The 27,041-nt window shown below is 43.0% G+C and overlaps 1 protein-coding gene across 23 annotated transcripts in view; it reads left to right on the top strand.

Annotated features, from left to right (window-relative positions):
• Window positions 1-27,041, top strand: part of Trpm3 (transient receptor potential cation channel subfamily M member 3) — an 804,706-nt gene that overhangs the window by 692,049 nt on the left and 85,616 nt on the right. For 9 of the 23 annotated variants that reach the window (XM_041661172.1, XM_041661183.1, XM_041661174.1 and 6 more), the window contains 7 exons: window positions 11,518-11,618; window positions 12,899-13,033; window positions 16,554-16,604; window positions 22,616-22,651; window positions 22,803-22,943; window positions 25,179-25,208; window positions 26,123-26,412. In XM_041661172.1, coding sequence (XP_041517106.1) covers window positions 11,518-11,618; window positions 12,899-13,033; window positions 16,554-16,604; window positions 22,616-22,651; window positions 22,803-22,943; window positions 25,179-25,208; window positions 26,123-26,412 — 784 coding nt within the window. The remainder of the gene's footprint in view (window positions 1-11,517; window positions 11,619-12,898; window positions 13,034-16,553; window positions 16,605-22,615; window positions 22,652-22,802; window positions 22,944-25,178; window positions 25,209-26,122; window positions 26,413-27,041) is intronic. The other 14 variants (XM_041661178.1, XM_041661173.1, XM_041661179.1 and 11 more) reach the window with 3 other exon arrangements.

Genomic DNA, 27,041 nt, shown 5'->3' with positions numbered 1-27,041 from the left:
AATCCTGCCTCCTCAGACTGAGACTGTGTCTGAGACCTGTCTCCTCCCATCTTATATTTCTCTCTAGGGATGGAATTAAAGGTGTGGACCACCACTGCCTGGCCTCTATTTCTAACTAGTGTGGCTGCTTTGCACTCTGATCCTCCAGCAATTTTTGTTTATGAAAACACAAATAATATACCACTATAGTAATGTCTGACTTTCGTGGTAAGATATGTTTCTTGGGGGAAGAAAATAGATGGTTCCAGACTTTTTTTTGTCCTGGCTGGAATAATCCTTTGACAAATCATCCTTTTCCATTTATGAGCCCATTTAATGTGCAAAACCATCTTTTAAGACAGATATTATTTATGTGGTTTTACATGTAAAGAACTAAGCCCCAAGGAACTAAATCACTTCCCAAGCACTGTGGATAATAAATCAGCTCGGTGCTCATTCTCCTTGAGCCAAAGAAGTTACAGCCCATAAGCACAATTGCTACTCACCTGCTATGTCAGAAACCAAAACTGAAGTCAGAAGTACCCATCTGCCTGGGAGCTCAGTTCTCTAAGAGTCCAGACCTAATATCAACGATGGTCTAATTCTTGAGGCATCTCCACATATAAGGCAAGGCTTTCTATGTCTCAAAGTCTTCAGAACTGTTTAAAACAGTATCAAAAATTTGCATAATTAGAGATTATAAGGTATAAACAAAGTATTTTAAAAGTTCTAATGTAAAGGGCCACTGAGCTCAGGAAAAGCATATCTGAAGTGTTTGAAGTGTAGGGTTGCTGTTCAGAATGCCGGGAGAAGGCTGCACACAAACCCAAGCCTAATCTATATAAGTAGCCTGAAGAATTCTAAAGTGAAAATGTGATGGCTCTTCTTCAGAACAGTTTCAACTTAAGGAAAATGCACAATTTAATAACCTTATTAAGACAGAAAATTAAACAGCATATATAACAAAACTCAAGGAAGGTTTATTTTGCCTACCCAGGTATAAATCATTTTACCTAATCAATACCCTCTTAAGCATACTTGGCCTATATCTTATTTATATCTTTATGCAAATTCCTATCTGGGGAGAAGGGTAAATACTTTATAAAGAATCATTTTAGGAAATAAACATTACCTAAATTGCTAGTTTGTGTGTACTCGTCTTCACTGCATGAAAATTTAAACCAGGAGCTGTATTTATGATGGCTGGGGAGGGATGGCAATCAAGATGGAATTATTGAAATGAATAGGGCTGGTAGGGATAGGTGGAAACCATTTAGAACCAGTGTTTGCTTTTCCAAAGGAAATGAATGCTGGGTTTATTTGAAGCCTCTAGAAAGTGTCATAGTGTATAAAATGATCCTTCAAAGGATTCTATCGAAACAAGAAACTTTCTAATAAAACCCAAAGGACTAAAAAGAAATACATATGTAAATATTTAGAGGGTTCCCTCCATTGAAAGTTCACCCTATTTCCCTGGTGTCTACCATAAAGGCTGGCAGAAAACTAGAGCTCAAAATTTTTTTTAACGAATTAAACCAGTTAGAAATCTAGGTCTTATTCCTGAAGGCTCCACATCCCAAGTGCACAGGCAGGAAAATGAAGTAAGAATTTCCTTAGGAAGCTAACATGGTGACACTGGCTGTAACCCTATACTTAGGAGATAGAGGCAGGAGACTCTCAAGTTTGGAGTCAGTTTAGCTACAGTGAAACTCTAATTCAAAAAAAAAAAAATTGATGGTGGGGACAACTGCAAAACCAGACTGCCTGGGTTTGAATCTCACCTCTGACACGTCCTGGCTACTTCAACGTACACAGGTTCCTGTGCCTGGATTCCCCCATCTGTAAAGTTGGAGTAATGGTACCTGTGGGTCATTGTAAGAATTCAGTTCATGAATTCTCAGAAACTGTGTTAACTATTGTGGGTTCAAACTAAACATGAAGAAAATGTTAGGCATTATTTTTCTTATTTACTATAACCCAAGGAAGTTACCCTATGTTTCTTCGGGTAGCTCTGTTTTGTCTCTCGCATATAAAAATGGGATTTATTCAGCTAAAGCTAAATTGGTCTTTCCTGATCCTGGTTAGGATTCTTTTGAGATTCACTTAAAGTTATTTTTACCAAGAGAAGATAGTTATCATTCAAGGCAATAAAATATAGAAAACAATAAATTATATACAAACTCCATCTGTGTGAAGTGTGTGTGTGTGTGTGTGTGTGTGTGTGTGTGTGTGTTTCCAACTTTGAATTCCATCTTTCTCCAGGTAGCAGCCACATTCTTGAGGGAGGCTCCTGAGTAGCTATCTCCACTGGGGGAGAAGATTGAAGGTGTATCCTAGCAACGTAGGTCATGTGAAAGGGCCTTCCAGCTAGTTTCCTCCCATAGTACTGAGCTACACGTAGTTAGGGACTCTGATGTCTTTTAATGAAAGGGCAGGTGGTTTTGTGTTGATTGAGACCCTACTGCATTAGTTGCAACATTTATAAATAAAATAAAAGAAATGCTAAATGCAACCATAGAAAGCATGTTTAGTTAAAGTATCTTCACATCATTACTCCCTTCCTCTCTTTCCAACCTCTCTCATGCACCACAACCCCATCCTGCTCCCTCCCAAATTCATGGTTTCTCATCCTCACATTCTTTAAATGTCATAGATACATACATGTGTGTGTTTGTGTGTGTGTGTGTGCTTGTGTGTGAATAAATATATAAATACAACCTGCTAAGACTTTTTAGTGTTGGCTTTAGGGCTGACTGACCACTTGGTACTGAATAGCCAGTTAGAGGGCTCATCCCTGTGGAAGACTTTAATGTTCTATCTCTCAGTAGTCATTAATTACTTGTAGCTCTCTATCTAGGGTTGGGACCCTATATTGTTCCTCCCATGCGCATTGGTGTTGTCATTGTTCAGGCATCTGTATTGCTGCAGTTCCACGGGTGTGGCCTCCCTGTCATTTCTAGAATACACTATCTCACACGAGGATTCCTAGTCCTCCCATGCGCATTGGTGTTGTCATTGTTCAGGCATCTGTATTGCTGCAGTTCCATGGGTGTGGCCTCCCTGTCGTATCTAGAATACGCTATCTCACACGAGGATTCCTAGTCCTCTGGCTCTCACAATCTGTCTACCGCCTCTCCCGTGATGTTCACTGTGTCTTGGGTATATGAGCTGCGTTGTAGGTGTACCAGCTGGGGTTGGGCGCCACACGGTCCATTGTTATCAGCATTTCAGCCAGTTGTGACTTTCTGTAATGGTGTCTATCTTCTGTAAAGAGGAGGGGTGTGTGTGAGTGTGTGTGTGTGTGTGTGTGTGTGTGTGTGTGTGTGTTGATTTTTATACTTAAGTGAGGTATTGTCCGTTTTTTCCCGTCTTTGTATATTGAAGATATTTTCATTCATTAATTAATTAATTTTACATCCCTACTGCAACCTCTCCTCCATTCTCTCCTCCCACTCCCTTTTCCCTTCCTCCCCTCTGGCCCCCTGACCATCCACCTTTCCTCTGTAATTGTTCCAAAAAAGGCAAGGCTCCCATGGGCGTCAGCAAAGCACGGCATATCAAGCTGCCATAAGACCAAGCACCCTCCCCTCTATTCAGGCTGGGCAAGGTGATCCAGACTGAGGAATAGGTTTCCAAGATCCAGTCAAAGCACTGAGGATAGCCACTGCTCCCTTTGTCAGGAGTCTCGCATAAAGACCAACATACATAACTGTGATATATATGCAGAGGGCTTAGGTGGGTCCCATGCAGGCTCCCTGGTTGTTGGTTTAAACAAAGAGGAGCTTCTTTAATGCAAGGAGAACTACATCAGTCTAACCACAACAGCACACAGAATCAGGAAATACACATACACTGAGATAGGGGCTCTTGCTATGTAGCGCTGGGTATCCTGGATCTCGCTATATAGAACAGGATGGCCTTGAACTTACAGAGATCCACTGGCCTCTACCTCACAAAGGCTAGTACTAAAGACATGTGCTGCCACATCTGGCTTAGAAAGCATATTTAATCTAGATAAAATTCTTTATATAAGGCAAGGAAGGTTCCAAATCCTTCAACACGAAGAAAAGTGTTCCTCAACCTTATTCAGAGAGATGGGTGTTTCATCCTCAACATCAGAGTCATGCTACTGTCATGCATGACACATCAGAACGTCCTGCCCATCCCCACCCCAACCCATCAGGCAGGATTGTATTAAGACTATCTATGTCAAATGAGACACCCAACTTTTTTTATAGATCATCACCCTCAAAGAGGATGAATTATTTGCTTAGTACCCAAGGCCTTCAAATTTTTTTTGAAATTTTCATCCATGTATATGTTAAATTTTTGGTTATTTACCCCTCAATACTGTGCCATAATCTCTGTCTGTTTGACAGTTTCAAACATTCATATAATGAATTGTAGTCTTTTCCTTCACCCACTCCCCTCTCTGATGTCCTCCCACTCTCGCCAAACCCCCACATCAAGTCCCCTTATATGTTCATGCCTCCTTTTTTTTTTAGCCCACAGTGTTTAATTGGTTTCTACCCAAAATGTGTTTGGGGGGAGGATGTTTTTTGAAGAGCAACTTATCGGTGGCTACACCACTGAAGAAAATGACAAGCCTTCCCCTAACAACCATTAACTGTCAATAAATAGTTGGGAGGGGTAGGACCTCATGAGCCTCTCCCCAGTCCATGATGAAATGTTGTCAGGCTCAAGCATGTTCTTTGCAGATAACCACAGCTATAGTGAGTTCATGACCCAGACATAGCCTTTTGTTTCACATTGCACATTTCGCCACCCTCTGGCTCTTATATTTTCAGTCCCCTCTTCCTCAATGTTTCCTGAGCCTTAGAGAAGATGGGATAGCTGTTCCATTTAGGGTCCAACATTCCACCATCATGTGTTCCTGATACTTTAGCCAGTTATGGGTTTCTGCATTAATTGCCACTTCTAGCAGCAAGAAGCTTATGTGATAAAGGCTGGACAGAGCTCAGATCTATGGGTATAAATGTAAGTGTTTGGAAGACAGTTTGATAGCACAGTCATTCAGCAAAACACTAGCAGTAGGTTTCCATCGAGGGGCTATGACCTCGCCAGTCATGGGGTCTTGATTGGGTTTACAGAGCTAGGCATGAATTTCCTCTTGTGGAACAAGCCTTCAGTGCAATCAAAACACAGTTGATTACTCCTATGATAGCCATGCCTCTATTATGTCCGAGGATGCACCTTGCTTGACAGGTCATTATTGTAGCTCTCAGGATACACAGCTTGGTAAGCCTATTGACGGTGTTCCCTCCGCACCACCCCCCAACTTTATTTCTTTGACTTCTGACCAATGTGTAGCATCTATCCTTAGCAATTGGGTCTTATCACGAAGCTCTGGTGGCCAATCAAGAGCAATGACAGTAGCATTGTTTCAGGGGCCTCTGGGACCTCCCTGACCAACAGTTTATAGGGAAGTATTCAACACCTGGCACTGGGATTTTTCATTTAATAATCCATGACTTCTAGTAGGAGCATTGTCCATCCATGAAGGATACCTCTGTCCAAACTCTTATTTTAGATTTTTTTTTACAATTTTGTAAAATAGTAGATTTCCATATGGCTTTTTATATTATCCTTAATTTTGGTTACCCTTCCCCCTCTCAGACTCTTGATTCAGTTGAATACAGTGACCTCTTAAAGGAGCCTCCTGCTTCTGGTCAAGCATGTTCCTGACTGTCTGTCCTCATGCTTCAGCTAGAGCTAGGCTACCCTGTGAAAACCCCTGCTTAAGAAACTCTCTCATCTATATGACCTTCTAATTGCCAACACAGACGCGATCATACGTATCAACTCATCACTCTCCCCTTCCTCTCCTAAAAGGTGTTCAAATCACCAAATCAACTGACCAGAAACAAGGAAAAGCAAGCAGCTCCATCTTGGTGAAACTAAGAAATCTGCTCCAAAATGTCTGTGTATGCAGAAACCATGTTGGGGAACAGGGCAGAGTTTTAAAGAAAAGGCAGTAACAGTGCACCTTCAGAATCCTATTCCTAGGTGTGAGGAGCGCCCCAGGATGCTCTCTTCCCTTTGTCTGCCGCAGCATGTGCAAAGAACAGCAGAAAGTGCAAGTCCTTCCTCACCCCAACTCAGAGCAAAGAAACAGAGGAGGTGGGATGCATGCAGGATTGTGTGGATAAGCCATGCTTGCAGGAGGGAGTTTGATTTTGGCATGGCTTAGGAGAAAGCCTTCCAGTTGTGAATAATAACTAGCTCAGAATGCTACCCTGGGTCCATTATAACCCAACTCATTAAATGATAAATAATAAAAATGGATTAGCATAGACTGCACACAGAGAGAGTCGAATGAAAATAACAAAAGAGAAAATGTATTAACAGAAGAATAATATTCTTTATAAAAATGTTTCTGGAAAAAACAGATGAACTTTTACTATAGTAGCTGCTCTTTATCTGTGAGAACACATTCTAAGACCCCCAGCACATACCTGAAACCATGGTTGGAAGTGAGTTCTATATATTGCATTTCTTTATATACACCCATACATCCATGCATACCAATATAACGTTTAATATGTACAACAACTAATAAAGCTGGATACTTAACAGAATCCTGAAATAGAAATTACATTGATGTGATCTATCAAAATAATTTGACTGGGGCTAGGAAGGTGGCTGTGTGGGAGAAGATCTTGCTACACAGGTATGAGGACTTGACTTCAGGTCCCTGAACCCAAGTCAAGCTAGATGTGGTAGCATCCATAGCTGCAGCCCAGCAGCCTGGAAATGAGTAGGCCAGCTAGTTTTCTGTATTCAATGGAGAACAAGAGACACTGTCTCGAGCAAGCTGGAAGGTGAGGACTGATGCTCAAGGTTATCCAGCAGCCTACACTTGCATGCCCACATTCACAGACACAAACAGACTCACACATGAGCACACACACACACATCATCATCATCATCATACACAAAGACTATCAGCACGTATATCTCCAGAGATGTCTCTTCCTACTCATCCCATTGTGGTATGAGATGATGTTAGCCTCATGTAAGTAGAGGAAGAGGGTGAAGATGTGAACGCTCAGCACACACGGTGGCTGGAATGTTTGTAGTAACACAAGCTTTCTTTACCTTTGCCACAGAGAATGCGTTTCTTCCCGTGGATCTTAGCAACCTTACCACACGTTGTTTTCTGTCTTGTTTTAACCAGGCAACTTCTCATGTTTCTTCAAAGAAGCGCGTGTGAAGTTCTCTTAACCAATCTCAGTTGCCAGCATCACTGCTCTCACGCTCTAGAACTGTGCCCACCCTTTGACTGTTGCAACTCTGGGGACACAGGTGAAGCACTGGGAGGCCACACCAGACATCAAACCAGCTGGCACTTTGATCTCGGGTTTCCAGGCCTCCCAAACGTTGAAAAAAAAATCTTTTCTTTGTGAGCTGCCACTTTCTGGCATTGTCTTTTAACACAGAGAGATTAAGACATGCCTTTTACGTACCACATACTGCTCTGAACGCTTAATAGAGCAGTAGAAGTGAGCTAAATACCTCATCTCCTCACACATACCTCTGTTACTGAAATGTCCAGTAATTCATCCTTCAGAACTCTATGTGGTCATAGTTTGTCCACTTACAACTTCACCAGCCTCCTGCAGAAAGATAAAATAATTGAACCGCAATGTTGACATTTTTATACTGACGTGTACTCGTGCCCACATTAAGGCACTGTGATGGAGGAAGGTCATTGGTTAATTAATAAGGAAACTGCTTGGCCTGATAGGTTAGAACGTAGGTGGGTGGAGTAAACAGAACAGAATGCTGGGAGGAAGAGGAAGTGAGCTCAGACGCCATATCGCTCCTCTCCAAGGCAGATGCGATGAAGCTCCTGCCCAAGATGGACGTAGGCTAGAATCCTTCTCAGTAAGCTACTGCCTCATGGCACTACACACATTAATAGAAATGGGCCAAGCAGTTTTTAAAAGAATACAATTTGTGTGTTGTTATTTAGGGGCATAAGCTAGCCAGGCGGCTGGAAGCTGGGTGGCAGGAATGCAGCCCGCAGCTCATTCAACAGCACTGTACTTGACCCTTCCCCTCTCTGGATGGCCTCACATGCCTCCTGCCTTCTCATCCTTATACCTCTGCCACTCCTCCCGCCATTCATCCTCACCCTGTATCCAAAGGCTTTCCTCAAAGGCACCCAGGCCTCCCACCTACCATCCCAGAAAGCAGGGCAATTGGGTGAGTACCCTGAGCTCAAGTCAAGACCTAATTGTAATTCAGGCCTTTTTTTTAATTCCTCAAGGTATTTTCCAACTCTCTATTTTCCATGTGGAGTCAACCAGAGAGCCCAAAGAACTCAAATATTTGTGCCTTCAAGGCTACTCAAAGACAGTTTCCAGCCCTCCTATTGAGGGAGCCTGCCAATGGATTGCTCTAGCTAGCTGGTACAATATTGTCATGGCAACAAGCAAGATTGGGAAGTTGGAGCAGTACTGACACAATCATTTGTTTATGTAGATACAGGCCACAGATATGCTGGGAGTGGCACTGGTCCCTATAGCACAAATCACATTATAAAGGTTCACTGTTACAGGTTTGCATGTTTTCCGAATACTGGCCCACCACTGACTAGGACACAGCAACTTCCATTAAGAGGGTGACTACAGTTTTGGTGATCACTATTAGCTGTGCAAATTTAAACGGTTGCTGAAAACAAATCTATTCAACAAATACATGCTGAGTGGGGAAATCCCATGGCTGCTATATTAAACTAGAGCGTTCTCCTCTCCAGACTGTAAGGTCTGAAGACAAAGGATTCGGCCTGATTCATCTTGGTGTCCATACTGGTAAAATGTCTGTCATCTGGGAGGGCATGAAATCAATATGTTTAAATGCAAAATTACACGAGTGAAAAGTAAGCAAACTAATGAGTGTATATTACCTACATTAGAGGGTCTTAACCTTGTCTTCCCATATGAATCACCTGGGGAACTTTTTAGACCACGCAGTGCCTAAGACCAGATTGAGCAGGAACTCTAGGGATGCATCTGAGGCAAGAGTGTATTAAACTTCTGTGGGAAATTCCAGTGCACAGCTGATTAAGGACATCCCGAGCAGCCATCCAGTCTTACCTGGGACTGAGGCATCTTTCTGAATGAAGGAATTTTTAGTGCTAAAACTGTCACTGTCCTAAGGAAGCCAGGGTGGTTCATCACTTGTGCCGATTCAAACTGTCACCCAGGACGATTCTCGAGTGATGCATTTTCAATTTTTTGAAAATCCAAAATTCAGGGACTTCATGTTTTTATTTGACACTTACCTAATTACATTCAGGCCTGTAGCTCACCTTGACCTCAATCGCTCCTTCTTCCATGGACTCCTGTTCAGGCTTGTGCTACTATTGACTTGGGCAGCATGCAAATTTGTGACATATAAATAATGCAGGGAATGACTGAACCATTGTAGTATGTTCTTAATGACCAGCCGACCAGCTAAAAGAAGCAAAGTGAATTCTCTGTGTGTGTGTGTCTCTCTCTGTGTGTTTCTTCCGCTCTCTTCCTGTGTCTCCCCCCCCCCCGATATCTCTCTCCCGGATAAATATTAAGTTGATCTAATCTTTATTTAAAAAGAATTTATTTAGAAAGAAAGAGCGCGGATGATGCTGAAAGATGGCTCAGCATATCAGAGCACTTGTACTCTTATAGAGGACAAAGGTTCAATTCCCAGCACCCACGTGATGGTTCACGACCCTCTATAACTCCAGTTCTAAGGGATCTGACACCCTCTTCTGACCTCCACAGGCACCAGGCATATGCATGGTATATATAGGCAAAACACTTGTACACATAAAACAAAATAAATAAATCTTTTTTTTAAAAAATCTCTTTTTAAAAGAAAACAGCATGGAGGCTAGGATCCTCAGACAACTCAGATCAGAACAACTGTGTGATGTGGCTGTCCCAGAGCCCGGTGTACATCAGAAAGAAATGAAATCAGTAGAGCAAGGAAACATCTACATGCTGGTGCCTATTGCAGCACCATTCACGATACTCAGGGCAGGGACTTAACTCAGATGTTCATCACCAGGCGAACGGCTAAAGAAAATGTGGTGTCTTTATACAGAATGCAATAGTATTCACCAGAAGGAAACAGAGAAACATACCCTTTGCAGCAACACAGATGAAACTGGAGGACACTGTGCTAAGTGGAAATAATTAATTAATTAAGCACACAACGGCAAATACTGCAAGTTCCTCTTAGATTTGGAAACTAAACGTGGATATCACAGAAGTGGAAAGATAAATGGTGGGGGAGGAGGGAGTGGGGGTGTTTAATGTATTCAGGGGTACAGCCTGTTAATTGTAGTAACCGTACTGAAGAACTATAGGAAAACGAGGTTGACAACTGCCTATATATTTGAAATAGATAATAATGCCTATATATTTGAAATAGATAATAAAGGAAATTTTGAATGGTCTCAATGCACACACGCACAAATGTTCTCTACTGGTCTCTGCTTGCGATTCTGATTTTATCCATACAGACAGTGTCTGTGTGTCTAAATGTCACACAATAGTCCACAAATATACACTTACTGTGTCCATTAAAATAAAAAATAGACTTTTAAAAGATGGGAAATAAGAAGCAATTATAAAATGACACCTTCCAAAATCAATCCCAGGGAACCTTCACTTTTTTTTTCCTCTGTAACTTAGTAACATACATTTTCACATATTTCAGTTACCCCGGCATGAGTTTTGCAATCCATGTTGCTATCTAAGAAGAGAAAAGATTTTCTTAATAGAAAAATCTGTGTAAATGAAATTAATAGGCATTATTTCAAACAATAATCAATTCATTCCAAGAATATGATGTATACTATACCCATCAACTTGCGGGCACCAGGCTCAGACTTGGGAAGGGAGTACAACCCAAAGCTCTTAAGGAGTTTGTCACCCAAAGGGTAATCCCAGGACAGGGGCAGCAGCATTTCCTGAGAGCCGGTTAATGACAGAGGATGCAAGATATTCCTACTGCCTTCTAGGCTGCACCTGTGCTCAGATACAAAAACAGTTGCTGGGGTATGTGTGTGTGGACTGCATGCTTTATCCAGACTGCCTGTCCCAGCAGAGTCTTCGGTAGAGACACAAATGTCATCTCTGCTTCTAGCCACACTTGACTGTTTGGGACTGAAATGTAACAAGGGCCGGGCACACACCTATTATCCCAGCACTCAGGAAGCCAAGCTGGGAATATCCATGAGCTTAAGGCCAGGCTGATCTACATATTGAGACCCTGTCTTAAGTAGACAGACAGACAGACAGATGGTGAATAAATGAATGAATGAAATAATGAAATTTTTCTACAGTACACAGGAAAGCCCCGTGACAAAGAAGGATCCTCCCCCAAAATATCTATGGAGTCACACAGCTCCTTAGCTTGCCCTTGGGGAAGAGGGATCCATGGAGGAGTGGCTGAGAGACTCTTCTTGGCATGACTAACCACTGTTTCTCTCTCCCTCCTTTTTTTTTCTCCCACTTCGCACAGGAGCCAATGCATCTGCCCCAGACCAACTGAGCTTGGCTTTAGCCTGGAACAGAGTTGACATCGCTCGCAGTCAGATCTTTATTTACGGGCAACAGTGGCCGGTAGAGTATACATCGTTACCCCTGAAAAGCCCACGTGCTTGGCAATAGTATTTAAGGAACCTCTGAAAGAGGCTCAGAAAATTGGGGCGGATGTGGGGGGAGGAGCAATCACCCTTTGCTTTAGAGCTATACGGGGCTTGGGCGCCCTTCTCGTGTTTGGGGACATGCTGCCACCTAGTGGAAGATATAAGTAGGCGCACCACCAACCTTTCCCAGGCTCTTCTCAGCAATTTTCAGATGCAAATCCTATTTTTATTCTATCTTTAAAGATACAGATAAGACAGCGTTAACATAAATGTAGGAGAGGATTCGTATGTTACTGGTTATCTTTCAAGAGAGCAGAAGGAGGAAGCTGCTGCCGCCAAATGTCGGCACTCATGCTGGTTTGCTTTTGGGCCAGGCATCTCTGTGTGTAGGTACCATCTGGTCCTGGTGGCTGAACACAGGTCTGCCCTATACCCGGCACAAGTGAACCAAAGCTTTATATAACTGTCCGTGGCTTTTTTTTTCTGTTGCTTGGGTGCCAAAAGTAAGAATTTGGGAAACGGGATGTACGCACCCACCCACGGGTGCCAGCCCAGCACTCGCGTGGAAGTAAGGCTTCCCAAACCTTCCACCCCCAGAAGCTCTGGCCGTAGCTGAGCACCTGTCTTCACGGTGTTCAGGGACTGATAGTCGGGGGCATATTTGTCAAGAAATCTGGATGTTGACAAAAAATAAATAAATAAAATAAATGAAAACTGCAAAACGAATACAAGTCCCAGTCAGTGCTCCATCTAGAAAATACATTGTTTTAGTTAAGAGGCCCCGGTTTGTCTCTGGAGTGTCCATTTCTACCCAGAGATTCCATGCCTATTGGACCCTAGGCTCTGTTTACCTGGATTCCTATCCTTAAGTCAGCCAGGGCCCTCATTCAGAGCCTATGGAAGAAGAAAATGAAGGGAGGGGAGGAGGGTCTAGCATTGCCTGCATAGGCATTACAGAAGCCAGAGAATCTGTCAGGAGGAAAACCTGGGGTCCTGAAGCTCCAGAGTAAGAGATTTAGGGGAGAAAGTAGCTTCTAGATCTGTAAATCCAAGAGTGGCGCTGGCGGGGGTGGGGGGGTGGGGGGGGGGGGAGAGGTGGCAGGGGAGGGGTGAGAGCCGGGGGCGGGGACCGGTTCTCTCTGGTATATCTGGAGATTTTCACAGGCCACCAATGGGTTTCAAGCCCTCAGGGTTAGCACGGGGGAAGTGCTCTTCTCTGCTCTGGGCAGACTAACTGAAGGTCTTCAATTACAGGTAGGGTCCCTGGAGCAAGCCATGCTGGACGCCCTGGTTCTGGACAGAGTGGATTTTGTAAAATTACTCATCGAGAATGGAGTAAGCATGCACCGTTTCCTCACCATCTCCAGACTAGAGGAACTGTACAACACGGTAGGGCCAAGCCAAGATGCCTTCCAGCTTCCGTTCTTCTCTTTGTCTACCTTCTCCGGCCTTGCCCCCGCCCCCATGTCTGTGATTCTTTTCCTGTCTCTCCTTTAATGCATGGATCGCTCCTCCCATGCCCTCCCTGGCACCTGGACAACCTACAGACGCCAAGTCACCACGACTTGCCTTGTTCTAGCTGCTCAGTTGTAAGCATCTTAGGCAAAAGGGAACGTGATAATCAGAGGCCACTGTTCTCAGATTCTAACACAAAACCACCAGCCAAGTCTCTGTCGATCAGAGCTCACATATTCTGTAAGCCTCAGAGGTGTTTGAGACAAATATTGCAGGAGAGGGTTGGTTTCGCACCAAAGCAGGCTGATTAAGTATTCTGTATCATTATGTCATCCTCAGAGTGATGAAGTCCATTTTTCTCACCATAGTATAAAATACCTTGGAGTCCAAAAATGTCTTATGATGGTTGTGGTTCTTTGCAGCGGCATTCACCAAAAGAGCTACCCAAGTTTAAAGAACTAGTGCTGGTTTTTGCCATTTCACAGATGAGAAAACTGAGGTCCTTAGTCTGTTGGTGCTGCTACAACAGAATACCTGAGGCTGGATAATTTATGAAGAACATAAATTTCTTTCTCACAGTGCTGGAGGCTGGAAGTTAAGACCAAGGGGCCAGTAGGTTCATCACGTAGTGAGAGCCATTCTCCCTTTCCAGAATGTATCCACTACAAGAGACAGACACAGTCAGTCCTCTTAGGGCAGAAAGGTTGGAAGTACGAGAGTGGGAACCATTTTCTGCCTAGACCTCAATTCCACTTACAAAGTAGGTACTTTTGTGACCCAATCACCTAGAGTCCCGCCTCTTCACACTGCTGTACTGGACATGAAGCTCAACATGAATTTTGCAGCCCCCGAAAGTGTAAAGTATAGACAGAGTCTAAGGAGTGCTTTATCTAAGGTCCTAAGTCTCTGAGAAACAATAGAAAGAATCCAGTAACTAACCCCAAGCCTCTTCTCAGACGTTTCATTTCCATGCACTGTCCACAATGGCTGTCCTGGTACCGTGCATGCAATGCATTATAGACAGTTCCCCACCAAGAGGCAGGAGACAGATAACACCAGTGTGTTTCGTCTCAGTCCGCTAGAGGAGGGAAGCCGTCTGACAGAGGGCACCCAGGCTTCTGCTTTCCCTGCGGGCTTGTCTGGCTCAAATCACTGAGACTTCCAGTGAGAAGTAAATACACCTGGGCATCAGGACTCATCAGTTAGACAGAGTTGGGGTGGAAAGGTTTGAAGCCAAAAAGAATGTGAAAACCCCTGGTCCTGAACCTTAGATCAACAGGTTTCATTACTCCAGTCAACCGACAGTGGTCAGCTGCAGTACCGTGTTGAGAAAAATTATGGGACAGCGAATGGCAACAATGGTACTATACTAATGCTATCTATTACTTACTGAAAGCTGAGCACCGTTTTTGAACTTTATAAGGAGGCATTGCATCGTTTAATCTCAAGTAGCCCAATCAGAAGAAGCGGTGTACTCTCCTCATTGTAAAGAGGAGAAAACTGCGTCCCGGGAAGCTCTGCCATCCCTCTATTGCACACCCAGGCTGGGGCAGGAGCCTCAAGCTCAGAGCATTCCCAGTGTTTCAGGCTCTGCGGTCATGTTGTCAGATTTAGCCAATAGCTGCAGCACACCAGCAGAATTTGGTTTTCAGAAAAGCAATGAGTGTTAGCATAAATACAGTCATCCTTCATATGGCATAGGAGTCGTCCTAGGAGTTACCACAGAAGAAAACAACACCTTCAAATGCTCACATTCCTCATCTAAATGACATCAGATTTGCATAGAATCCACACACATCATCCAACTTTTGAAAATATTACCTCTTTTTGGAAGCTAAATAATGAAGCAACTAAACCAGGAACATTGCGCTCTCCTGTACAATACCCACTACGAGATGAACGCCATCTAAACAGTTATTAGCCTGTATCTTCTAAGGCAGTGTTTCTCAACCTGCGGGTGGTGACCCCTATAGGGGTTGCATATCAGATATTTACATTATGATTCATAACAGTAGCAAAATTACAGCTATGAAGTAGCAACAAAATAATTGTATGGCTTGGGTTCACCACAACATTAAGAGCTGTATTAAAAGGTCAGAACATTAGGAAAGTTGAGAACCACTGTTCTAAGGAAAGATAAGAAAACTATTTGTACATATTCAATACACACACAATTTCGCCCAAATGTTTTCAATCCAGTGGTGGCCTCAGCAAATACAGACATCATGAGCACGGAGGACTATTATTCCCAGTACCGCATGGGGCATCATTGCTCTTCTGAAAATCAAATTTCACTGGGATTCTGTACTTTACTCAGCATCCCTACTTCTGAAAGACCACAGAATAACAAATCATCTACTTTTTTTTTTTTTTTTTTTTTGAGACAGGGTTTCTCTGTAACTTTGGAGCCTATCCCGGAACTAGCTCTTATAGACCAGGCTGGCCTTGAACTCACAGAGATCCACCTGGTTCTGCCTCCCAAGTGCTGGGATTACAGGTGTGAGCCAACACCTCCCAGCTTCATCTACTTTATTCTAAGCCTCAATACATCCATACCCTTTACTGACCTCTTTTTCCCCAGCTTGCTTATGACCTTCCCGTAAGTCAGATGCCAGGGACCTATCACCAAAATATGAAGCCCTTCCACTATTTCTGTCCAACCTGGGAACTAAGAATGACTTTCTTTTATATTTCATGGTTGAAACAACCAAAGAAAGTCGCAATACTCTATGACATGTTAAAATTTATGAAATCCATCCAGATAGAGCAGCAGCTGTGTGTAATCCCAGAACTCATAAGGCTGTGGGGGGAGGGCTGTGATTTTGACGACAGCTGAGATTACACAGTAAAAAGCCCTCTGCTAAAAAGAATTCTATGGAATTTGATTTTCTGTGACCATGAGTAAAGTTTTGATGAAACCTAGCCAAGATCACTTGTGTACGTACAGGCTGTAGCTGCTTTCATACAGTAACAACAGCTGAAGAGATTTGAGAAAGGCTGTATAGTCTACAAGGATTCGCTACCGACTTTCTGGCCTTTTGCCGAGAAAGCTGGCCAATGCTTTTTTGAGACAAGTTTTTAATGACAGCTTGGAAAACTACATTAAATCAAATGAAAGTGTTTCTATGGCAATGTGTCAAACCCTCTGCTTTGTCCTGCCGGGAAACTGGCTCTTTCCACACCATTTGGCCCAGGTATCTATTAGTTGGCAATCACCCTGACAAAGTTTGAGCCTACAACTTCAAATACACTTTCCTGGAGAACATGTGATCCGAAATCCAGCCAGCCTTGGTTTCAAAGTAACAGACACAACTGAGCAACTAGAACAAGGCCTTGCACCACGAGCCGCCCTCCACCAGCCAGAACCTTTCCTTCCAGCTCCCTGCTCCCTCCTGCCTCGTCACCCAAAGCCCCTGATTAGCAAAACTGTTTGATTGTTCTTTATCATTTTCAGAGACATGGGCCCTCAAACACATTGTACCACTTGGTCAGGGATGTCAAAAAGGTAAGAATCCTCTAGACCACAGGTCAGAGGCCCTGTCCTGAGTGCTTCCTGTGATAGATTGTACCTGTAATGCATGAGCTGCCCAGTCTCCATGTCCCTGCCAGCCCCCACCATCGCAGAATGGTGTATGTGCATCTGCTTTGTAGCTTGGGCTCCTCTGCTGACAATGCCGCTGTGGTCCTTCCTTCGGTTGCCATGGTTTTAGATGCTTTCACTGAATGTAACGCTTTTCTATAGCAGACTCTAGGCTTTCCCCCCCATGCCAACGTGGATTTATGTCATTACCTATAGCTTGCCAAATGCCCGACACTGTTTGGGGGAGTAAGTTTCCATGGTAACTTACCACATGAGGTGCCTTCCTGCCAGCTCCTCATAGCATCCTATCTACCTCACATAATGAGGTAGAGACAAGGGTGCTCGTCTATGCAGTCCATCCTCCTAACACTTCAGTTTTCCAAACTAAACTTTATGTTCATCTGTTTGATTGTTTTAAGCTGGTCGGTGCAAGTGAGTTGTTCACAGTTTATGGAGAAGGCTGAAGAGTTAGGAGGAGAGGACTATATTCAATCATTTGTAACATGCTAACATCATCACAGATACTTTATCAAGGAAAAGCAGCAATGACTAAGGCTTACTGGTGATGGGGTACACAATATTACATAGGCTTTCTCCAGCTGAAATCATTACCCTTCACAAAAACTGTCTGAAGTAGGATTGTAATAGCCTCGTTCCTGTTGCATAAAATTCTCATTTAATGTTGAACATAGGAAGGTTATGTTTAACCTTGGCATGTATTTGCTCTTTTGCCCCAAACAGTCTCTTTTAGTAGTAGCTTGGCTTCAGAACCTTTAACTCCAAAGAACAAAACAGAAACTGTTGACCTTCCCCACCTCATAGGCATGCTGTAGTACTGCGGCAGAACCCAAGGACATACTAAGAGAAGGGACCTGGACCAGCAGGTTGTTCTTCAATGGCAGGTTCCTGACAGGGAGGACCGTAGGATCAGAAAATACAGAGGCCAGAAAAGTTGGAATCAGGCAGTCTTGCATAAACTGTGCCATACACCAAGCAAGTTTACTAAGAAATAATAGCACCTTCTATACAGTGTGCAGGAGAAAAATTAAAAAGTCAGCAGAAAACCATCATACGATGGGACAGAGTCAGAAAGAAGCCAGTCAAGCAAAACTGCCCAAAGAGAACCAGGGATATTTCAAGTGTACCACAGGCTTGGCAGGACTGATGACCGCAGTCCTTCGGGATGGGGTAGGGGGAGTCCTAGGAAGAGAAATCTCAGTTCTCCCAGAGTCCTGGCCCCAGGTCATTTTCTGGACTTGCCAAACATGTTCCTGGTTTTAGATAAGGAACTAAGTTCCTTCTCCATGCATCGTGGACTCAGGGAAAGTCCTAGACTGGTTTGACTCTCAAATGAGAATCAAAAGTACAAGACAAGTACATCATCTCGTAGAAAGTCTCAACTACACTGACCCTTAGTAAACTGTAAGCAACTCTTGCTATTGTCTTCAAAGTGCTGGAGGCCTGGGAGCTTCTTATAATTGGCCTATTTTAATCTACTGGGCCTTCGTTAAGAACAAGTAAAGGATGTAAGAACAAAAACAAAACCCACAACCACCTGAAAACACTGGTTTTATTTTTCCTTGCTACTACAAACTTTCCTTCCATCTCCACACAGCCATATTGAAGGATTGTCCAGCTTTGTGGGCAAAACCCATAACTCTTGACATCAAGGGAAGCAGACCCTGTGTGCTTGTTTACCCAAATCACGACTTTACTGAGACCCCAGCTTTCCTCAGCCCTTTCCAAGCCACCGTGCGTGGCATCTGTGCCTCCAGAAAACCCATTTCCTTCGCACATTCTGCTTTCCCTTAATTTATCCTGACTTCGATTTTTCTGGAAACTATTCTCAGGTGATTAGGGTCCCACTCACTCTGCATATTCTTTGCTAAGCATTTAATTCTTATGTTCAATAAATTTCAAGCAGTTCTAAAATAATGAATATGACACCATCTCCTCACCTCAGAGCAGTCTGTGTTCGGTTAGAACATGGGGCTTTCTGATGATTTAGCTAGGCTTTGGTCCCAGAATCCCGTTCATCAGCCAACCTAAACCTTGGAACACACGCGTTTTCCCTGCCCCCTTCCTGGCAGTCAGGTCTCGCCTTTCAAGGAGATTTTTGAAGTTATAGTTCCTTGAGCAGAAATGATCACCATCTCATATTAGCTTCTCTCAGCTAAATGATCTCTCATATTAGCGTCTCTTCTCGGAAGATTTCCACTCCGCTACAGCAGTAGCCATTAGCCAAAGCTCCTTGAGCTGTCTCCTGCCATTGTTTGTAACGAGTCTTGTTAGAAGGCAGGCAGCTAATCCTTAAGGTGCTCTCTTCCCTTTTCAAAGCTTCTCGGCTGTTAATGTACCTTGAAAATGACATAGATTAATAAGGAAAGGATGCTAAGAACATGGGAGGAAGGAACGTTAGCTAAGAGCAGCCGTTCAGAGCGACAGGAATAATAGCACGAGAGGAGAGTTGGGGGAGCATTCTTTGACTCGCTCACTTAGGGACTGGAGGAGATGGCTTTGAAGCTCATCCAGAATCGCACTAGACTGGCCTAGCAACAGTTTCTCCCTTTACTTGGAGAGCAGACTGTTAGTAAGAGGAGGGCAAAAATAACATCTGTATTTAGTTTATTCTCTCGGAAGAAGTAGAATCAGGAAATAAAGACTCATCTCTCTGGCTACTGAAGGAAAGGAAGGAATAGCCTTCTCTTCTGCAAAGAAGCCACATATCAACAGTTTATGTTCACAGATGAAATGATATGGAAATGAGACTCCTTGTTAGGTGTTTCTCAAAGACGGGAAAGTTTCACATCTGGGCGCAAATTTCTCCCATAAGACTTTTTCTAATTTAGGCCAAGTACTTACTCAGGGGATCCAAAATCTAGGTTTAAAATCCTAAGAATGTCCTGGGACATTTAATTTTTTTTAATTAAAGAATATAATAAGTATTAAGGAATATAATAAACTCCTCTTTCCTTATAGGCATGTGTATATATATATATATATATATATATATATATATATATATATATAATTCTGAGAAAGTTTTAACTGGTAGTCATAATACAATGTATATTCACATACATGTGCATGAGTTAGAAACATAGTTCTGGACTTTAAACATAATAGATAGTGAGATATCTCTGAATTAAATGTAAACAATGCCTACAAATCCAAGAATACATCTTTTAATTATCAGATCACCATAAGCCAATCAGGTCATCTTTAAGTCCCACTGTTCTTTGAAACCAACAGAAATGAGTGAGGAGAAATGCTTCCAAGCTAGTCTCATGATCTCAAATTCTTTCCTATCTAGAGAGCAATCTACAAGCAGTGTGATAAAGAATCGCTATTCTCCATCCACCAGGAGTTTGAACTGATATAAGGCAAACCAATTCGGTCAAGCGACTTGATGCATAAATCCATCAGCTATACTCGTGGCTTCCCTCTTAAGCTAGCGGCTCAAGTCTGTCTGCACACTCCTTTAACATATAACCTGCCCTTTCAGTAGCTGCCTGCTCGGTCTGTGGCTTCGGATGTTTTAAGTCGTAGTTTCTCTTTCTTCAATTAACTGTGCTAACACTTCAGATTATCTGTGTGCTCCTTCCCTGCCAGAGGAGGGGGATTTGAGTAGAATACAGAGGCCACAGTGAAATTAAGATTTAAAGTTCATTTACATGGGAACTAAGACCAGTTTTGCTGACTATAAGAGAGGGGGAGGAATAGAGAAGGGGGAGGGAGGAAGAGAGGGAAAAAGGAAGGAAGGAAGGAAGGAAGGAAGGAAGGAAGGAAGGAAAGGGTTTTTGAAATTTTGGATAAGAAAAGGAGACCTTCAGAAGCCCATAAGATAAATTCATGCAAATTTGTAGGAACACTCTTATTTTAAAAAAATAAATGATTGCCTGTTATTTTTTTTTACTTTGCTAGCCTACTAAACCATGGGTGACCTCCTTACTTCCTGAGTGCTCCCCAGAATGAGCCCTAACCAGTGATTATTTTTCCCCCATCAAGCCTGTCTGTCCCCTCGTCTTTTCCACACTCTCCTTTGCTGAACCTAACAATCAGCAATCATTTAAGACTTTCCACACCCTGAAGAAACAAGCTTGTTTTCAAGGCTTGCTATGTGTTTCAAATGGGGAAAAAAAAAGCAATGTTCCTAAACAGTTCAAACCTGACAGCCATACCATGAGCTGACGCCTAAAGACAGTTCATTCTGAGTTTGAACTGCTCCCAAGGACATCTTATAGCATGGCATGACTTAAACTTTACCTTCGAGTAATGGTTCAGAGCATGAGGACAACATTCTCAAGTTGTCAACCTGCCTCCCGATCCTCTCTATGAAGTAACTTGAAGCTCAGGGCCTGCTCTGTGTTGTTAAGACATGAAATGGGGGCTCGTTCTTGAAGCTTTGCCCATTCCCAAAGTCATGCCCCACAGGGTGGGGACAGGATTAAGAACAGCAGACAGCGTAAGAATGACTCTGGTCTCAATTTTTTGAATTCCAATTTGGAAAGATCCAAAGCAAAGGAAGACTCCTTCAGGAGGCTGTTGTCACAACCTGTTGGGCATTCAAGGTACCACTCACCCCTTCAGCCTCCTCCAGAGCAGGGGAAGCGAGAGCACAGATCCATCCACATCACTTCCTTGACCACCTCCAACCCCACACACCAAACTCCGGAGGACACCAACCCCGAGCACTCCGCGCAGTGCTCTTTGCCCAATGGGGAGCAGTAGAAAGTGAAAGCAGTTGATGGATGCTGATTAACAGTCGAGCTTCTAGAAGCAGGCGGGACCTAAGGAGCGAAGGTCCCTGATTTCTGATTTTAGAACACAAAGTGAGATATAGAAAAGGATAGAGTCACGCAGAATTGAGCTAACAGAGCCTAGCCCCGTGCTGTTTGCCCTGGGGACTCATGTCTCTGGCCTTTCTGGGCATGAATACCTGCAAGCTGCCCTTCGGTCCAACAGTTGTGTCCCAGGATAAGCAATACAGATGCCTCGTCATTGCTGTGTGCAGACCACGCCAAATCAGGGCATGATCCTCAGCACGTAACATGTATCCAGGATGCAGTTATCCCAACCAAGGATGATGAAGGGAATCTAGCTACTCAATTTTGCTACTGAGAATAGAACACAAAAAGCCCAACCCAGGCTGGATCCCAGACACATCAATTTTTTTTCTTTTGCTTCACTGATACATACTTTCAACAACAAAATCCCAAGAACCAACCACATGGGAAATATAAAAATTTTAAAAAGTTCAAGAAAAATTTAAAACTGTACATTGAAGCTGTTTTTAACCAATTAAATGGATTTCCTACTGCCGGAGTCCCATATCACATTCTGGTGATCTGTAAGTGGACTGCTATTGCCCCAAACGAAGCTATTTTGCAACAAAAGGTGACAAAACCACCTAATTTTGTGAAAGTTTTCATTCCAATGTTAAAATTTCTTCTCTGATACACACACACACACACACACACACACACACACACCCTTTCAGCGCAAGCAACACTCCTACAGTTCCATTCTGACACTATGAAATGCCTTCCCTGATTCCTGTTATTTACCTAGTTTGGGGGAGGGCCAGTATATGTGACCAGCTAACAGAGGTCTTGTGTTTAAGTAGAATTGATCTCTAAGTGGTCCCCGCCCCGGTAGCGACACTCATCTTCTGAGAGGAGTCTTTTTTTTGTGAGTGGGGGGATACCCAAAGGGCCTACAAGAGGTAGGCCTGGGTCAGAGAGAGGCTCAGGAGCATCAGGGGACCCTGCATCTAGAAGCTGGGAATGATAGCCCTTGCCTTGTCTAGCCTGTGTTTCTTTCTGCTACACTGGTGTTTTTTTCTCCCCAGCTGAAGACTTGAATAAATAATTTGATTTTCTGTTATTGCCGGCGATTACCGCATCTTCTTATTTAACTTATGTCTTCTTTCCAAGCGAGAGTATCCAGGTTTCGGTTGGATCTATTTTAAGGTGAATTAATTAACCAGCATAATAATACATTCATGTTTCTTTTTTCATTATAATTTTTACTCTAAAATAGTTACAGAACACTTGCCAATGAACCCCTAGTAAACCATGCCGTCTTTTTGGGTTTGTCTGTTGTTCCCGTCATCTCTAACAGGGAAACCTGCCCCCGGACTACAGAATCAGCCTCATAGACATTGGCCTAGTGATTGAGTACCTGATGGGCGGGGCTTACCGCTGCAACTACACCCGCAAGCGCTTCCGGACCCTCTACCACAATCTGTTTGGCCCCAAAAGGGTGAGTTTCTAACATGTTCTGAGATTCTTTTGGGGAAGACTAGGGAGGAGAGATTTCGGGTCTTCTTGTCTCCAAGGGAAAACAAATTGAAAAGACAGAAAGCGCACCCCCCCCCTTTTTCCATCCAAATTATTGAAATTTATTATTAAATATAAAATACTGGGCAAACAAATTCTATCTGCTGCTTTCCTTGTGGTGACAGTCCCACTTTGGTCATTCTAAAAACGTCTCTCTAGAGTTACAGTCTAAATAACTAGTCTCTCTGCTAGTCTTTCCTTCAAATAAAAATGATCTTCCATTGGGGGAGGGACTTCGTTTTTGGATTTTCTATCTTGCATTTTCATGTCTACAGTTCAATTCCAGCAAAAACCTGCACTTTCCTCGGGAGTCACTGGGTCAGAACTACTATGGCAAAAGAAGTCCAAGCAGGGACAGTTTCCACCTATGTCCCACAGGATGGCAATAAGGCATTTCTAGAACATGTCTTCATGGCTCGATTTAGCCAGTGATTCAGTGTGTACGTCTTGAGGATGTTCTTAAGTGAAGCTTGTTTGCGTTTGTGTTCGTTGGTTGTTTGGTTTGTTGTTGGTTGGTTCATTTTGTGCCTAGCACTGGGATCTAGGAACAGTCCCCAAGTTGCTCCATCGCCTTTTCTCCTGTCAAGCTAAGGTCCCCACAGCTTTGAGTCGCTAGTGTTTTCGTAAGCCAGGACCCTCAAAGGCGTGTATTACTAAAAATATTGCTTGGACTTCACTCCCTGAAGGGCTGGAGAACCCTTAGGATCCCAAAAAGACACCTGGAGAGCAATTGGCTCTGCTGGTAGGGGGCATGAGATTTTTTCCCTTTTTCTCTCTTTTAAAAAAATATTTATGAGTTTCTTAATGTTTGGGTTTTATGATTTTTCCCTTTATGTAGTGTTTATTTTTGTTTTTCTGGGTTTTTGTTTGTTTGTTTTGTTTTTTAACAAAGTTTTCCACTGAGGAAAATATTTTGTGGATCTATTAGAAAACCAGGAGAGGGGGAACAAAATGTTTGAATAAAGACAAAAAATGTAGACTTGTGGTAATTTTAGAAGCCAAAAGAGAAAAGGAGAGAGACAGCGTCAAGCTATTCTAAGTTATATAATCACATCAAATTACAGGAACTGTCAGCTCCTAATTCTTATGTCCTTGGTAGCTTCCGAAATGACACCCACTGCCCTGATGCACTTAGGAGATGGAATTGGTACCCCTGGCCCATGGGTGTTATTTTGTTCTCCCATTCTTAAATACAAATTCCCAAGTGGCTTTTTCCGTGCCCTCAGTTGTGCCCATTTTACAAACACCCAGCAAGGCCAAGGAAGCCACTCCCTGTGTGGGGATGCCCTCCATGTCACTGAGCAACTCCTGCCACCAACAGCACCTGCTAAGGCCCGCACACCCTTGCTCTGCTGCGCAACACTGGAAGATAGCCAAAGAAAACATCTAAACAAACATTTCGAATTATACCCCAACTCTCTACATAACAGAAGTTTTCCAGAGGTTTGAGAAATATCTGGTTTGATCTGTTGGTTGTTTCATTTTTCATCTGTCTTCTCTGCTCAGACTACTGTAGCAAAATACCAGAGGCTAAGGGGCATATAAACAACATCAATGTATCTCCCACAGCTCCAAGGTCAAGAACAGGGTACCAACAGGCTGAGTGTATGCATAGGGCCTGTTTTCTGCTTCCTAGGTGGTACCTTCTATCTGTGTCTTCACACGGGAAAAGCCAACCAACTCCCATCAGCCTTTCTGATAACGATATAACTTTCTTTCAGAAGGCATCTTCCATCGTGATCTAACACTCTCTCCCAAATACCCACCTTGTCAGTTAGAATTTCATCATCTGATGCAGATGGGTGGGGAGGAAAACACTCAGACCATAATATTTATTCAAGTGCTGTACATCCTGGAGGAGCCAGTGAAGTAGGACGGTCATAGGAAAGGGAAACTTCAACCCACAAAAGTCATTCTAAACCTTCAATTTTATCTCTTCAGTTTTCTGATTTGCTGTGGTTCACCACAATCACAACATCCCTAACTCTCCTCAATCTTTTCAAAAACATGTTCCTTTTATTGTGTTTACTCAGTGACATAGAATTAACGCTATATGGTACCATAGAGTTCTTATATTACTTATTTGCAATATAGTAGAATTCGTTTCTTACCTCAATGAAAAAAAGATCTAACTTGTTCACAACATTTTTTTAAACAGCCCAAAGCCTTGAAACTGCTGGGAATGGAGGTTAGTGTTTGCTCAAATTATTAGTGTCGATTATTCTCTTTCTCACATATTTAAAAGATATATGAGTTCATTTTAATAGTAAGGCTTAGTGCATGATTCTAAAATACGATTTTCCAAGTGCCATGGTGGCAGTTCACAGTAGCTCTTAAAATTCCACAATGGATTTATGTTAGCAGTGGGGGCAAAACAAAAATAAATAAATCCAATTGTAAATATTAACTTGAAAACCAAGTGCATAAACTCCACAGGCAAAATCAGTTAGAAATATTTACCAATGCCAACAGATCCAAAGAATTTCACAGATGCATCTAATAGGGGTGCAGAAACTGGAGCAGTTTTGTTCCCATCTTTGGTTCATTGTTTATTGTTGTTATGTGAAAACACAAATATAGAATATCCTTGCTTTTTCAGAAAAAAAATATAAGGAGAAAAAAGAAACATGGTAATGTTGTCCATCATGAGGTATAGACAGCCACACCTATGGAAGAAGAAATGGACAATAGTAAACAAACAAAAAAGAAAGGAAGGAAGAAAATGACCTATGAAAACATGTTTGGAATTTTTAAGACAGACTCTAATTATGTAGCCCAGCCTGATCTCGAACTCGCCATCCTCCTGTTTCTGACTCCAAGGTGTTGCTGGGCTTTTAGGGATTCACCACCATCCCCAGCTTAGAAAATGTTCTGTTTAAAGTAAAGCATAAACGGACATGTTGGTCGTTGAATATGCATTTATTAAGTCTTATTTTTAAATTAGCCCAAAGAAGTTTGCAAGTCTCTTTAGGATAAGAATTGGTCTGGTTCGTTTCAGTATGATTCTAGAGCTGAGCCAATGGAAGCTATACATAAAGTATGTAGTGAATTAATCTGATTCATTTTTCAACTCAGCTTGCCTTTGTTTCTCTAAAATTGCAGGATGACATTCCCTTGAGGAGAGGAAGAAAGACAACTAAAAAGCGTGAAGAGGAGGTAGACATTGACTTGGATGACCCCGAGATCAACCACTTCCCCTTCCCCTTCCATGAGCTGATGGTGTGGGCTGTCCTCATGAAGAGGCAGAAGATGGCCCTGTTCTTCTGGCAGCACGGAGAGGAAGCCATGGCCAAAGCCCTGGTGGCCTGCAAGCTCTGCAAAGCCATGGCTCATGAGGCCTCTGAGAATGACATGGTTGATGACATTTCCCAGGAGCTGAACCACAACTCCAGGTTGGCCAGTCACTCGTGAGGAGGGTGGGGAGAGAAGGAAGGGTAGACCCCAAATGCCAGAAGTTCTAGGTTCCACAAAACTTACGGGGTAACAGAGTCCCTGCACTAGAGCACACAGAGAGTGGGCATGAGTCATTTACCCTTATTGTGCACAACGCTGCATAGAGGTACAGAGAGGTTACACTGATTTCATTCATCCTCTCAACTGCCCCAAGCAACAGGTCATAGCATCATGTACTTCATCCAATTAAGGATAACATCTCAGAGAATCTAAGTCACTTGGCTGAGATCATATATAGTTGGCAAGAACAGGTCTGTCATGTTTAAGAAGACAGACTATACTCTAATGGTTGACTGATTATTCTGCCTTTACCTTCACATGCCCTGAATTGGGGGTCTTGAGTGCAGGAATCAAGCTTTGCCCTAACATCTTCAGTTCTAGACATGGTATCTAGTGAACACTTAAAGGATGTTGACTGGGTGGTTTTATGAGCCAGCAGATTTGACATGAAACAGCTACTCCTCACAGCAAGCTACCTTTTATGATTACACAGTGGGGCTCATCTTTGTTCATGGAAGTCTCCAAGTTGGCCTGAATCTTGCACAATCATGCTACCACAGGAGTCTCA

The sequence above is a fragment of the Microtus oregoni genome, unplaced genomic scaffold (genome assembly GCF_018167655.1).
Source record: "Microtus oregoni isolate MIOR12 unplaced genomic scaffold, Mior012 000012F_ref0000307, whole genome shotgun sequence".
In the NCBI taxonomy this organism is placed as follows: domain Eukaryota; kingdom Metazoa; phylum Chordata; class Mammalia; order Rodentia; family Cricetidae; genus Microtus; species Microtus oregoni.
Note: the sequence above shows the minus strand (reverse complement) of the source record. Positions and strands in the feature narration are given on the sequence as shown.